The sequence below is a fragment of the Sciurus carolinensis genome, chromosome 8, assembly GCF_902686445.1.
Source record: "Sciurus carolinensis chromosome 8, mSciCar1.2, whole genome shotgun sequence".
NCBI classification, from domain to species: domain Eukaryota; kingdom Metazoa; phylum Chordata; class Mammalia; order Rodentia; family Sciuridae; genus Sciurus; species Sciurus carolinensis.
In genome coordinates this window covers 92,567,762-92,583,370 of record NC_062220.1, presented here as the reverse complement: position 1 = coordinate 92,583,370, position 15,609 = coordinate 92,567,762, and the positions used below count along the sequence as shown (strand labels likewise).

The following is a 15,609-nucleotide window of genomic DNA, read 5'->3' as shown; positions in this document are numbered from 1 at the left end:
CCAGACAGCACAGAGTTCAGCGTGCCTACTTTGAGAAGCACGTGATGGCTGCCAGAACACTAGCTGATTTCACAAGACACCGTGTCTGACCATGTGGTTTCACTGAGTCACGATGCTAGACTCATAACACATCAAAGTCCCAACCAATCTGTATGTGGCTTGATGAAAACCAGCCATACAGGGCTGCCTCTGAGGACACCCACTCCCAGGTGCTCCTGATTCTGAGGAGTTTTGGCACCCTACTAAGTATCCTGATTTTCCAAAGGGCAAGCTGAAACCACAGGTTCAGACATGTCCTCATGACCATGTGGCCAGTGGCAGTGGACTCCTTGTCACTGTGTCTGGGATGTATAAGAGAAACCTCAGTCTCATGAGAACCTCTTGGGTAAAGATATTATCTCCACTTCACAATGAAAAAGAAAAATGGAAGCTCGGAGGGATTAGATCCCTTGCTCATGACCACTGTCACTTATTCCTTAACTGGTTCCAGGAAAGACTTAAGTCAGCTTGCAAAACTACATGCAGAATGAAATAAAATGAAATTTAGTGAATGAAGAAAACAGGAAAGAGGAAAATGAAACCAGGCTTGAGATTCATTTTTAAAATAAAATCCGTGCCTTAAACTTGTGTACGCTTGATAGAAATGGGTCACAAACTTGGCCCTGAGCTGTCTGATAACCACTGTGAACAGAAAAGGAGTACAGCCCAGGGACTGAAGTTCCTAAGAACTTTTTTCCTAAAGACCTTGGGTCTTCTTTGAGAACCTTTTAATAATTATTTTACAAACATCATTCAATAACATTACTTTCTCTGTCTAAACAGGAGAATGAAATAGGACAGAGGAAGCTATAACAAGAAGACATAAGCCAATAAAAAAATGTAAATACCAAATTGAGCTCATAAGCTTCTTCCTCATCAAGTATCCCCCAGGAAAGAAATGCCTAACTGCATGTGATACTCCATTATTACCCTTGAGTTACTATGTAAAGGTTAAATGAAGCTTATATCACTATCTAAAAATTAAAATAAAATAAAATAAAATAAAGCTGGTATCAAAATAGTTAAAATGTGTCCAACATTCTTTTCCTATACCCTGAGTCCCAATAAAACCTAATCACAACACATGAATTTCTCTTTTCCACTTCCACTCTATAAAGCATATAGAGGATGAACCCAATATTTTTTTAAGTTCAAATTCATCTTATAGAATTAATTATCCCTTCGGCACCTTCCCGTCCATCTCTATTCTATCAACTGAAATAATTTATGAAAGCACATTGTGAAAATTTTAATTAATTCCAAAGTAGTGTCTGGTTTTGTTTTGTTTTGTTTTAGGAAAAAGTATCAATTTCTGCACAAGATAGGAAGAAGTTCTTCCGGATGGTCTAGAAATGACCATGTAATATAAAAGAAAAACATTTCTTCAGGTACTAGCACCAGATGGCATAGGTCACTCTGAAGGCAAGCTCCACACAAGCAGGTTTATATTTCAGCGCAGTGAAACAATATCAATAATAAAACTAGATTGACTAGGCATAGTCCTATGCCAGGCCTGGATGAGTACCTCACAAGGAGTGCCTAATGCAGTCCTCACTCCAAACTGGCCTTATGGGAGCCCCTCCACCACCCTCTCTTACACACTTACCTGCCCAACAGCAATGACATATAAGTGGAGGAGCTCAGAAGGTGACCAGGCCCAGGAGACTGATTGCAGAGCCTCTTTGACACCCCACCATACTCACTGGATACCATACTGCCCCTCACTTTCTAAAAGCAGCAGCTGTGGTAACCTTCTTCCTGGGCTTCAAAGAGGCCTTGTCCTTTCCAGAATGGGGCCTCATATGATTGGTGGGCTCCTCTCACAGGGGAACAGTTGACCTAACTCAAAGTGGGCAGTCCCTGGTGATACCTGTCATATTACTCTATTTCCTTCATTATACTTCTTGCAATTGGGAATGGTCCCATTTCTCATTTATAGCTATGAATTCTCTGAAGGAAGAGCTTTGTCTCCCTTGTTTAGGCCCCACTCAGCACCCTCACCCACAGTCCCTGACACATAGCTGGTGCTTCATGGAAAGCTGTAGAAAGAAGCCATTTAAATAATAAACTTCTCTGAAGTTCAAGTCAGAAACAGGACATGTGAAAACCTGAGTGGACAATGACAAGATCTAGAAGCTGCCATGGCAACCTTGCCACATTCTCTAAAAGAGGACCAGGCCATGTGTTTCTGTCAGGCTAGCTGTTCAGGCTCCACAGGAGGCCTGGAATGAGTCCTTTCACCTCTTGGTGTCCTGATTAGATCAACAGTGAAATGCGGAAATCATTACTCATGTTGGCCTCATTTTCACAGAAGCAAAGGGCTTTACATCTATAAATAATGAAATGATAATGAAGTTACACCATACTGCCTCCTGCTTACTAAGAAGTAATCAAGGAGTTCCCTAAGCAGCCAAGAGAGATGCTACAAAATAATTAGTGTTTTACTTGCTACAATGACACTCATTCAAATCTGTGTTCAAAAGCCTCATCTAATTGCATCTCGGAAGGTAATTTTCTGAGGAGAAACACTGCAGGATTCTAGAATGTTTATGCTTAAAATAAACTCAAAGCCAAAATTATAAAATCAAATCAAAATTGCATTTGACCTTGAGCTAGGAAGGTTATGTACTAAAAAATTAACCTTGCCCAAGGAGAGTGTGGCCTTTGCCTTTGAGTACTGAGAGATGGTCTCTAGGCCCTTGGAATGTCCTGCTCAACAGTGACTTTTTTTTTTTTTTGCTTGAGGGTTGTGATCACCAGGTAGTTATCAGTGGGATTTACAATGGAAGCTTTGGGTCATGTGATAACACTTCCAACCTTCAAAGAAGTTGGAGACCAAAGGCATTACCCACTAGGCCTCCCATAAGGGCTGAAGACCATAGGTCAGTCACACAGGCAGCATGTGACCAGCTCTAACAGAAACTCTGGGCACATACAACTCGGGCTGGTTACCTGGTTGGAAATACCCAGTGAATATGGCCACATACTGTGGCTTAGAGAAGTTAACACCAGTCCAGGACGCCATGCAGAAAGAACAGAAGAGCTCCACATTTGGGTACTTCCTGGACTATCTATCCTATGTGTTCCTTTTGATTTTAATCTGAATCCTTTACTATGTTAAATCGTCCCCATGGGTGTGACACCTTTTGATGTTCTAGGCACATTATTGTTCCAGAGGATGGTTAGATGATGTCAAACTGAGCGTGGCCTTGTGTGGACTGGGCTCTCTGTCTCTGTAGTTGGTTAGCTAGCAGTTGACCCAATCTCTCCCCCTAGGTTAGCCTGTCTGTTAAGTGTGGTTTTCTTCATTTCTTCTTCTTTTAGGTATAGTATTTGTCTCTTCAATATGAAAAATTAAAAATGGCAAGATTATAGATTTGAGTAAAATGATTTTCTAAGCCTCTTCATATTTTTTTTGCATATTCATATCTTTCTTTTTACTTTGTCTTCAAGAAAACTGAACTAACCAGGAACAGTTCTTTGGAGCTAAACTCCAGGCAGCTTGAAAACAAATTAAGACCTTTCTCTTGGTCAGTTTGGTGGATCCAACAGGGAAGACTCTACCTGTGGCTGAGGTGAAAGGTCAAAAGGAAACTACCTCAAGGCTTTGGGTCTGGCCTGGTAAAAGAAAAGAAAATAAAACAAAACAAAAAACTTAAATTCAACAAGGCAGAGTGATGTGACTTTCCTGTGGGAAAGCTGAGTGGTACCAGGACAGAAGACCAGCTGGACTTGGTAAGATCACCCCATCAAAGGAATAGCCATTGTGCTGCCATGAGAGGAAGTTAATTTGAGGTCTTAAGACCACCTGAGAAAGGTCAGGCAGAAACATCTTTGGGTCAAAATACCTCATGTGATGACAGGACCAAATACCAGCTGAGGGATAGATAGAACTGGAGTCAGAAAGCTCAAGTGACTTGCCAGTAAATTGTGATAGGCAAAGGCAGACACTGAGGCTCAGAGGTGGCACCTGTCCTGCCACAGGCACAGTATAGATTCATCTAGTAAGAAGTGTTCACAGTTTTGGGAGCATAAAAGATGTCCCAGAGGCCCTGCTCACTCTGACCTGTCTACTCCCTGAAAAGACCTGGGCACATTCTGATTGTACATGTATAATTGAGCATGAAGTTAGAGACCTGAGGTCCAGAATGGGGACCAGCAAAAGTCACACGAAGATCCTAGAGGATGAAGATGGGAGGCCGGCTGGGAAGAGCAGCTCTTTCAGAGGCAGTTCTGGGTGAAATGCAAAAGGGTAAACATTCTCAGGGAACCTAAAATCTAATGCTGGAGAAAGACAGTAACAATACAACATAGTATACGTGCTAAGTGATGACAAACGTGATCAGAGAAAGTAAGAAACTAAAGAACGAGCATTTACACAGGCTAGAATTGAACTTGAATTGTATCTTCAGCTTAAATCAAAGAAGAAAATGAGGACCATCAGGACAATAGGAGAATGACCAATCCAGATGCAGAAACATATAATATGTATTTAGATAGTCAAAGGAGTAGCTTAAAGTAGAAGTTGAGAGGTGGGGCAGGGAATTGAAAGAGAAAGAGCGCTAACTAGTAGGGAGAATATTTTGAACTTCTAAACTGAACTTCTAAGAGCCAAAGTCTGGTAGGTAGTACAACTGAGATGTCTACTGCCACCTGGTGTCAGCATACCTTAATCACAGATTCAGAGTGACAACTCATCTTGAAAGCGGAGCCGGCCAAAGTAAAAAGTAAGGCCCATAATGTCACATTTTACAATAAACATCCCATTTGATTTAGAACTCTAGTACTAGTTCTCGACAAAGTAATTAAAAGAGTAAACAAATACGTTCCAAGCATGTCCTTCTTTGAAGTACATTGACTTGATTTTAATTAGAGAACAGGAGTTAGTTTTGATTCTCTCACACAGGCATATAAAGTCTGTACTCCTTGCCTGGATCTTCTCCTCTTCCTTTATAATAAGTGATTAGTTTGCTTCATAGGGAACACAAAGTGGGTTATTCAGGAAGGCTGTGATCTTTCTCTGGAAGAAAGCCACCGGCAGTCCCAGGATCCCAGTATATCCAACACCATTGTGTTGTCCCTGTTCCAATGTTCTCTTATGCTACCTCCCGTCTCCTACCTCCCAGTACCTCAGCAGGAAAGGACACATCTGCGAATCCTCTGGCATTACTTCAATTCCTTACAGCTGTAAAAACCACTGCATGGAAAGAAAAGAACATTTCCTAGACTGGGAATCCCCAGACACTTTACCAAACCGAACAAGCGAACAGAATTGTTGCTCTGGTGAATTACAACCCATTAAGGAGAGTGCAGAAGGACAGCAGTGCTGAGATGCCTGCAGTCTGTGAACGTCTGGGCTTCACTGCCCTCTGCCTTCATTGTCCCGACTTCTCTGAAACGCAGTCCTGCCTTTTACTGGCAGGATATACTTAGTAGGAACTATGTCATCTGAGATGTGGGTCTGAATTGGGGGAAAGCCCACTGCTGGTGCTTGGCCAGCACAAGGAATAGGAAGCCCTCCCAATCCCTGCTTTGGCCCACACAGCACCAGCCATCTCCCGACCTCTGTGCCCTGGGCCTAAGGCAACAGCAGGCAGGTGGGCTTGGAATTGGCTGCTGAGGATCTCAATCCCTTTTGGACTTCTCAGTTGGCAACTGGGACCCAAAGGAGAAGCAGCATGAGGCTGGGTGAGGGAAAGGAAAATGAGAAATGAGAAAATAGACATGAACACAATCAAGGTTTTCTCCTCAGAGGAGCCTGCATGTAAATCAAATATCATCCAAACAATTTCACATTAATATATCCACAGTATACTACCCCTGTAGCCAGCAGGAATTTCCCATAGCACACCAATAGAGAAGAATGAAAAAAAATTGCTAAAGGGGATTATCTAATTTAAGGAAAAGTCAATTAGCAAAGCTGAGACTTAAAACATGTTATCAACAAAGTCAGCATTTTTATGTGATTTGTTGCTAAATTATTTTTGTGCCTACACAGAATCAATTGGTTAATTAAAGAAAATTATTCCGATTACAAAGAACTTGATCATGTCATATTTTTATACCAAATTAGCCAAGAGGGGTCGAATCGATATGAAAATTTTAAAAGTTAACAAATCTTGAAAAGTTTTCAGAAAAAGAAAAAATAAGTATTGACTAATATGTACCCGCTTCTTATTCATTGACAAATGGTAGTTTTTCAAGTAGTTAAACAATGGCCAGTTTTCCATTAAAAATATTGAATTAGGTTAAATACCAAAACCTACAAACCATAGATATTTCAAAAGTGAACTCTTAACTCAGAGGAATATGAATTATTATTTTGACTCTAAAAAATATGTTATCTTATATTTGTAGTAGAATTTGCCTGGTGGAATGTGTCATATGATTAAGGAAACCCCAAATCTGCAACATTTGCTCAGAGAAATACCCTCCTTACTCCCTCCCTTCTCTCTACGGCAAACACAGATGCTTGAAAGGTTGCACGAACATGTTAAACTACTTTATTCTTTGTCCTTAAACAAAAATACAGATATTTGTTTGAAGGATGAGGGGAAAATAAAAGGAATCGAATTCCAAGACCACTTATGTATATGTCTTTTCGTGATATCAAGATAACATTCTTTAGTCATGTAAGAACAGAGAAAAAATATCTCAGCCATGGTCCTGACCATATTTTCAGATTCCTTTAAGAAATTCCATCAATTACATAAAATACATGAGCAAAAATTGACGTGTGTGTGATGTCATTTGATTGCTGTTTTTCCTTTGCTCCAAGGCAGAAACATCAAGTAGTTTTGTTTTGTTTTGTTTTTTGGTCTTGAAAGAGGAACAATTCATTATGAAATTGTTCCAAGGCTTCATCAGTGAGAATCTATCAAATTAGTTCTCCATGATGCAAGTGGGAGATGTCAACAAACAGAAAGGTAAATGGTTGGGGGGAGGGGCTTAAATTTACCACTGAAAGACTGGAATGCGGTAAAACAGCACCTTCTGCACCAATAGCACACTGTCCATGGACCTCAGTTATCAGAGCAGCAGTCCTACCAGGTAGTTACCATCACACCAATGCTATAGATAAGAGATCTGGAACTCAGCTGGACAACAGGGTCACACAAATTTTAAGTGACAGACTCAGAATTGGGTCCAGTCTGGTTTAACCCTACCTGGGGTTCCTTCTCAGTTCATTGTTTCATAAAGTGTTCCCAGAAACCCAGATATTTGGTCCTCCCTAGAGCTCTGCAGAAAAGAGAATCACCTTTCCCCTTTTTTTTTTTTTTGCACTCTGTTTTCTTCTGCAATGTAAGGGTTTGGAAGAAAGGAGAAAATTCCAGGATCTGCCCAACACAAGCCACCTCACTTCAAAATGTATGAGAAAGCATTGTTTTATTGGGGAGTGAGATCAGCAGCAGGATGTATGATAGACAGAACCACCCTACAGTCTAGTTCTCCCTTCCGGAGTGCTTCTGTCCTTCCCAGGAAAGAGTGGCAGGCTTTGGAGGGCACTCTGCCACTACAACGTGCCACCGATGAGCACAGCACAAACCCACATCCCGATCTCTGAGCCTACACGCACTAAATCCCAAAAGCTTGCTCAGGAGCTGCCCAAACTGGGCACATACAGCCCCTGACTCAAATGAGCGACTTCCATTGTGTATCCATAGTCTCCGTGGCACCTTCAAAGGGCAGAAGTGATCGCCATAGGATTCCCATCCTCTCTGCTCATGCATGTCGAAGTTATCGCCTCTCACGACTTCTGCCAGGACATTCATCATATTCTTGCTGTAGTCCAGGGATCATAACACTAATTAAATCACCAAATGCCAAAGCAAGAGAAATTTGGAAAAAGGGACTAATCTCTGCAAGCCTGCTCTCCAATTTTTGTTTTCAATACAATGTTTTGACCCAAGGGGTAGACTACCGAAGCTCTGGGAGAAGCACAACCTTTCCACTCTGTTTTAATCAGAGAAGAATCCAATCCAAATCTGTGACTCAAAAGGAAGAGCTTCCAAAAGAGGCCTTCTTGTTTGTTATTTAAGTAATAGTGGAAGAAGAAATAGCAGTGAAGAGTTAGGGGGTGCTCACTACATGTGGGTTCTGTGCCCCACACGTGCACCTGTGCTGGCCATTCCACTGAATCTGAGTGGCAACCCTTCAAGGCTGGTTCCTTTGTTATCCCCACTTCACAGATAGGCTAACTGAGGTTTGTGGAGCTCAGGTAATTGTTCAAGGTTGTACAGCCTGTCTGAATTTCAAGCTGTGGGAAACCACAAAACTCTCAATTGCTGTATTCTACTACTTCCCATCAGATCTTCAAGGGAAGATGTTTAATTCCAAAGGAAGCCTGGTTTGTCCAAGCACTTAACTCACTTAAGTCTTACATTCAGATCCCTCAATTTCAGTAGAAAAGGGATGGGGTCAATGTAGAGAGTGATGCAAGGAGGAGAAAGAAGGGAACCCGGAGAGCTCAAATTATAGCAGGAAAATGGCTTGAAAGAGCTAAATGTATGACTTGGAGCCAAATGGTTTGGCAGATGCAGCCATGTTCGTGAATTTGTGATGATAGGGACAGTCTTTTTTTCCACCCCACTTTAAGCTGCCTTTATAGAACTTTATCTTTTATGTCCAAAGATCAAATAAAAAAATATCACATTTAATGAGCACTAGGGGAAATAAACTGGTGGCAATTAAAGAGTAAAAATAACCTCTCTGTGGTTGCAGACCACAGGAGTTTCCTAATTTTAAGAGGCACAGGCAAATCACTTAAACAAGGCCTTTTGGGCTGTGTTCGTCTCATGTTTCCTCCCACACCCATAGTGGTTAAAGTTATAGGCAGCCATAGCTCTTGAACCTGTGGAATTGCACAGTAAATGGAAGTACAACCAGGCCAAACTCATCAACTCACAAACACAATCTTGTGGCACGGAAGTCAAATTCAAGTCTCCTTCATAGCCAGTTGCACTATGTAGAAGGGAGTTAAATAGTCAGAAGAGGTCACAGAATCCAACTGTTGATGAGAGCCCTTCCTTCCTCCAACCTCAAACCTTGTTTCCAATGACTTCCTTATTTTCCTTGGGCAGATTTGGTCTTGGTTAGGCTATGAGGCTAACCTGAACTCCTCCTCAGACCTTGAATAATGGAGCTCACGCAAACTCCCAAAGTTGGCCAGTGATTTGAGATTCCATTTGAGGAAATCACCCTTGCCCTATACCACCATGGTGGAGGCCAGAATTTGGGAAAGTCTCCATAATCTTAGGGTCAAGTTAACGCCCTGGAAAAGGCCTGTGGTGTCAATAGCTTTTCAGTAAATCTGTGGACATACAAAACTACAGAGTGGCCTAGAAGTTTGCCCTAGAATACTTCCTGTAATTTCACAACTTGAGACATCATGTGAGGCTGACTCAAGACAAGATCAGCTACTGAACAGAAAGAATTTGGGGGGGACTTGTTTTGCCTAGCAGGAGATTTGACAGACTCTATTCCAAGATCAAGTCTGTTCTAGGTCTGTAACCCCACCGCACCCCCAGAACATCATACTTACCTGTAGAAAGTAGCATAGTCCACTGTCGAGTGGCAGGTCTGAAACTCCCAAGATTTGAGCTTCTGGCATTCCCGATGGGCTCGGAGCTTTACTTTTACCGTCCCTTGACACAGTTCAGGCACTGGTTTCCTCTGGGGTCTGTTGCAGAACTCATTGGACTCTACCCTCCAGGATTCGGCAAAGTCATCCACATCAAACTTGAAGTTCCCATCTCCACCGATTAAGTCATCACGTTTATGTCCATTGTAGTTGCCACACAGGCCACACAACTTGCCCTTGAGATGAGGGGCAGCCATGACCTCCACAAAACTGTCTCCATCCCAGGATATTTCCAAACCTAGAGGAGAAGGGGAAAAGGGAGTTCAAGCACTCCTGAATCTCCCAATAATTCCCATGTGTGCATAGCTTTACATGGTACATACAGCCATCAATTTCTAACAAGGAACTCTTCGAGTCTACTCAAATTCTAGGTTATCTTGGTTACCATATTGAAGGTTATATAAATTACTAAATCACTTATTTGTTGGTATTAAGATTTTTAAATCAAATGAAGTTTGCCCTTAAAATATCTATGTACCTCTGGCTTGACCACCCTACTCTGATGTTCATATTTTATCCTTTCATAAAGTAATTATGTTAGTACAAATTGTGCTTCATTTTTCCAATTACCAGAGTGTGGAAGTGGAAAGAAACAAAGATTATAATTCCTTAATGTTATTTTTGTTTCTTTATCCAAAAATTCCCCTATATCAGTATTTACTCCAAAGGACAGAGGAAAAATTCCACATTATTTACTATAATGAAGATATTAAAGCAATAAATAGCTTCTGAATACATCCTCTTCAAGGGATGACACTCATATTAGTGAAAACATGTGCTCCTTCATTACTTTAAGCTCATTCCTGAGACATGGGCTGCTGACCCACATTCCCTGGTCTTGAATTGTTGGGAAATTCTTATACTGTCCATACCTGGGGCCTCCAATGCAAGGATACTAATGAGTTTCAACATTTGAGGCAGCACTAGAGGTGACCAAGGCATGGATAAAAGTCCCTCTTGTGCATCCATCATCAAGCCAGTACTTTCTTGTTCATCCAGGAAATGGATGAACACTCCAAGAGGTGGATGACCAAAGACCCTTCTGGGTTTGCTGAACTGACTATCTAAAATGTTGGAGGGTTTGTCTGAAAACATGCATATTTCTCTAGATATGCTGGCCCAAGACTTCCAGGAGCCACTCTAGCCAATGATGACTCTGAATGGGGGCATTTCTGTGTCTCATGTAGAACAGTCAGCTTATGTCACACAGCCCAGCTAAATTTGGTCAAGAAGAAACACTCTCAACTCCACTTCGATGTTTTGTGTGGAACCACAGGTCACAAGAGGGAGGTTTATATGAAAAGACTTTTAAGATTCAACCCAAAGTAAGTGACTAATTTTCCTAGTTTTTCTTTATTTTGTGTGTGTTGGAAACTTACTGTTCTCGTGGTGATCCCCTGGCAGTACCTGAGCCTTCATATGAATGATTGAACTATTTGCCAGGGAATGCCCAAGAGCAACCCATGGCATGAGCTCTAGGGAACATTTACAACAGGTCAATGTGCATTTCTACACTGGGACTTCTTCTTAGTCACTATCATTGTCTCCCAAGAGTAGCAACCACAAAGGAAGTGTCTTTTTTATAAAAAGCTCTCTGCTGATTTTTAAAATTTTACCCTCTTGGGTTCCTGACAAAACTAGTCTTTTATTTTGTTTGTTATGAACCTGTGGAAAGAGAAAATTGTCTTTTCCCCTCAAAGGCTTTGTCTTTTTTCCTGAAAGATCAGCCTGATGAGCAAATGTTCAGAAGTTGGAGCATGAGGTGTCGATGGAACAGGAGAAATAGAGGGAGAAGGAGGGAGAAGAGAGAGAGATTAAGAATGGATCTTGTTGGTCTATGAAACCAGCATAAGGCAAGAATATTAGCGTAATGAATGTGAGTTCAGGAAGAAACACTCGAGAGGTAAGATTCTTAAGCTAATACCACCTAAGTCTGAACACAAACTGAGAAGAGAAAATGCTGCCCAGAAAACTTTCTGTGAGATGACCACACAACTATCACAGAACAGTTACTTTAGGGAAAATTATTGGTAGAATAAACGAGTGGTCTAAAACTGGGCTTCTCGAGCAATAAACAGAAAGACCCATAAGGAAATCACTGTGTAAGTGGAAGGAACAGAAGCATTCTCAGTCCAAGGTCAATGACAGAGAAGATTTCTTGGTTAGGAGAAAAGCTGGATTCAGAGAAGCAATTAAATAGATCTGGAAAAATAAGAAAAAAAGATGGCCATAGGGAGTGTTTCCTGGAAGTACCATAATGAAGAGAAGACAGAAATGGGGCCAGGTAAGGAGAGAAGGGACACAATGCTAGAATACCCACACCTCAGGCTGACTCCCAATATGGATCTCTGTGAGAATATGGTGTCAGTTCTGACAACCACAACTTTCATATAAAATAATTTATCTTTCTTCATTCTCCATTATCTAACACATTATCTGGCACACAGTATGTATTTAGTAAGTGAATAAATTACCCTTGTAATGTTGATGCTTTGAATCAGCAAATCCAAAAAAATTGTAAGTTTCATGCTAGTTAAGACACTGAAATAACCATTTTGAAAGAAGACAAACAAACTATAAAATGATTTGTAATACACTCTCCAAGGTATAGAAGAAACTTGACCTCACAAGCCTGTAGCCAGGCAGCTACTCAGCAAGAGAAATGAGGGGCGAAAATCAATTCCATACAAAGTCTAACTTTTAGAGCAAAATTCCAAAGATTTTCCATGTTGCAAAATTTTCCAAACTACAAATCTCTTTCCTAGACAGCAGGCAAATACTGTTCTTCCAAGTGCCACAAATAGTTGAGAATTTACACCCAAAGGAACTCCAATATCATTACTGACAATGATATAATAAGTTTGAGACTTTGGGCAACTGAGTTCATGGGAATTCAACTCATAGTGAACAAACCAATCACTGTGTTCTTTCTTCACCGTGGACTGATGGCCCATACATGCTTGGAAAGATGCAGACCCGCTGTGTTTTAAGTAAACACTTCTCAAAACCCATGACATCTCATTCATAAAAACATGGTCTCCAAAGTAAAAGAATAATTTGTAATTCACTCTCCTTGTTGTTATTATTATTTTAAAAGGATTTTCACAGAGCAATGCTTCACACTGGAGAGAGATGACTTATTTGACATCGGGTGACTCTGACTATCTCCATATCACTTACATAAGTGTCCACATGAATCCTTTTACCCTCTCTGAGAGTAAAATCCATGAAAAGTTGATTACAGTCGAGAAAGGCAAAAATACTAATCAGTTGTAATTGAGGCAATGTATTTAACTAGGCGTCTTATGAGAGGAAACCATCACGGAAGTTTTTGTGGGGCTGGGGATAGTCCTTTCTGCAGCTGGGATGAGTTTGCCAATTCTCTGCATGGGAAATTGGGTAGAAATAACTGGCAGAGTCAGAAGGCTAAAGTTGAAGCATATGTCCCATCTGGAGATGTGAGCAGCAGCTACATTCCTTCCACTTTAGGAAGAACCTTCCAATTTCCCCTTTTCTCAGTGAATACTTTACCAACTTACTCTTCACCCTCAAGTGTGTGACCTGGCCACAGGCCACAAGCTGGGTTTGTTGTTTGTGCAGTTATTCTTTTCTTTGGGGATGTTGTTTGTTTTGATTTGCTTATCAATGCTTTTGCTGCTGCCACTTAAAGGGAAGAAGAGATGCAAAATCTGTAGACATACCACAGTAATGTGTGAAAATGGACGATTTTTTTTTTGTCTGCTCAGATTTTAAATCAAAGAGGTAGGAATAGGATATATTCTTTGAGGTCAAAAACTATAGACCACTACCAAAAATTAAAAAAAAGAAAAAACTCCTTCCCAGTGTGTTAAAGATTTCAGGTGGAGCTGATATACCTCTTCCAGGTAGAGGTGATACAGCAAACAGTTGGAAGAAAGGAAATATATTTTTAAATGATTTGCTAAGTTTCTAGAGTTGAGGCAGGGTGTATGGTGGGGGCAGCTAATGGTTAACCCATCAAACCTTGTCACAGCCCACTTGTTAGCCTAATTTCACCCCATCTCCAGAGCCACCTGTGCTACTCTGACAGATGCAGCATCATCGGAGACCATAAACCACAGGGGCAAAAAGACATGCCTCTCTGTCTCCCATCCTCCAGCTGCAAGCCTGATTTAAGCTCCTATTTTGAAGACAGTACCCTTTGATCATACAAGCTTATGAAATAAGACAAAAATCTGGTGGAAGATCACCCCAAGGAAATACTGTGATATTTTTTAAAAATAATCAATAGGTGATAAAAAGAAAATATCCCTAAGGGGCAGTTCAAACTGAGATGGTTAGGCCTGGGTGGACACACTACTGTCTAGAAATCAAGTTGTGCCATTCAAAGGATAAGTGCAAAGTAAGTTTAGTGCCCAAAGGAATGCAGCTCTTTCCTAGGAAACAGGCTCGTGAAATTCGTGTGCTTCAGAAAATTGTTCTTCTGGGGTGTTAGGCATGCCATAAAAATTACTTACATTGTGGAAATGTAGATGGAAAAATAAATTGTAAAGCTGAATTCAAGGCCTAGAATAGTTGAATTTACTAATCAAATTATGGTATTTATGGCCTATTATTATTTTCTTAGCAGTCTCATCCTTTGCTCATTTTTACGACATGGAATCCTTACAAAGAGTACACTTATTCCATCAGGTTTTGCCAGCTGAACATGGAACAGGCTGTTAGTAATCTTCAAGTACCCAGGATTCCTTTGAGAACTGGGCTGTGGCTGACTAATAATTCCCATATCAGTAGACTCCACTGTGTTTGGGCTGACTTGAAAACAGAGAGACAAGGTGCTTCTAATTAGTGCTATGTAATAGTGGGTCATCTTGTACACGTTTTACAGGGAACCAAAAATGTTGTCTCCTTTAAATATATTAATTGGGGCCTGCATTTGCAGAGCAGCATGTCTTCTGGATACAAGAACAGGTGTCTGGATTTTCTGAGCAAGACTAATCCCTCTAAAGTTGAATGAGTAAAAGCTCTTCACATCTGCAGAGTGAAGAATGGGAATTTTTCCCATTTACTGAATGCTCCAATACATAAATACTTAGAGTTGTCTCACTGAAACTATGATATATTCACTAACTGAAAGCTCCCTGGACTTGTCTTGGCTTCTTGCCTTTATTCAGCTAAGCTGGCATGCCATAGGCTCAAATCAATTTATCAAAATATATTCTGGCTTTAATTGAAACAATTACCAGGGTCCTGAAGGTACAGCAGAAATAGTCTCTATGGAACTTCAAAAGTGCCTGTTCTATCAAATGGTTCCCTTTTGAATCTGTGTTATCTACAAATATTGGAACTCACTCAGTTGATGCCTTTATGCTGTCAAATTCTCACCAATGAGAAAGCAAAAGTACGCTGATCTCCTTAAAGTATGCTTAAAGAAATAAGAGTACACAGGAGAATACCAGTGTAACATCCAACTAACCAACAACATGTGTTAACCAAAGGTGGGAACCATTCACAAAGTCGTGAAATGTGCAAACGAGCTGAATTCATTCTCTGGGGTTGAAAATCAGGAACCTAATTCCTCTTCTAAAATGTTTTTCTTAGGTAGCACCTACCAGACAAAGATTTGAGCCTCACAGACCACTAGCAGCCACGAACGGCTTGGCCTAGTGAGAATGGATCTGTTCACGGAGTGGAAATGCAAACCAGTGGGCATAAAGCGATGGGATGCTGAGAGAGAATCTCAATCACCAGCTTCACATACCCAAGGCCCAGCTGAGGGTGCACTTTCCAAGCAAGCCTCCTAAATAGTCTCTAACAGAAGATAATGGTTCTGGCCATCAACTTGTTGAGTATCCTTCCCCAGGGGATGGGACTGCTGTTCATATGGGGTTCCTGTCATCCGGCCTCACTGCCATCTACACACTCACACGTGGCAGCCTCCTTTTCCTTAA

At 41.0% G+C, this 15,609-nt stretch overlaps 1 protein-coding gene across 4 annotated transcripts in view; it reads right to left on the bottom strand.

The window, feature by feature from the left end:
• Bmper (BMP binding endothelial regulator) overlaps positions 1 to 15,609 on the bottom strand; it is a 251,351-nt gene that overhangs the window by 62,188 nt on the left and 173,554 nt on the right. For all 4 annotated transcript variants that reach the window (XM_047562764.1, XM_047562763.1, XM_047562766.1 and 1 more), the window contains one exon: positions 9,581 to 9,917. In XM_047562764.1, the coding sequence (XP_047418720.1) occupies positions 9,581 to 9,917 (337 nt within the window). The remainder of the gene's footprint in view (positions 1 to 9,580; positions 9,918 to 15,609) is intronic.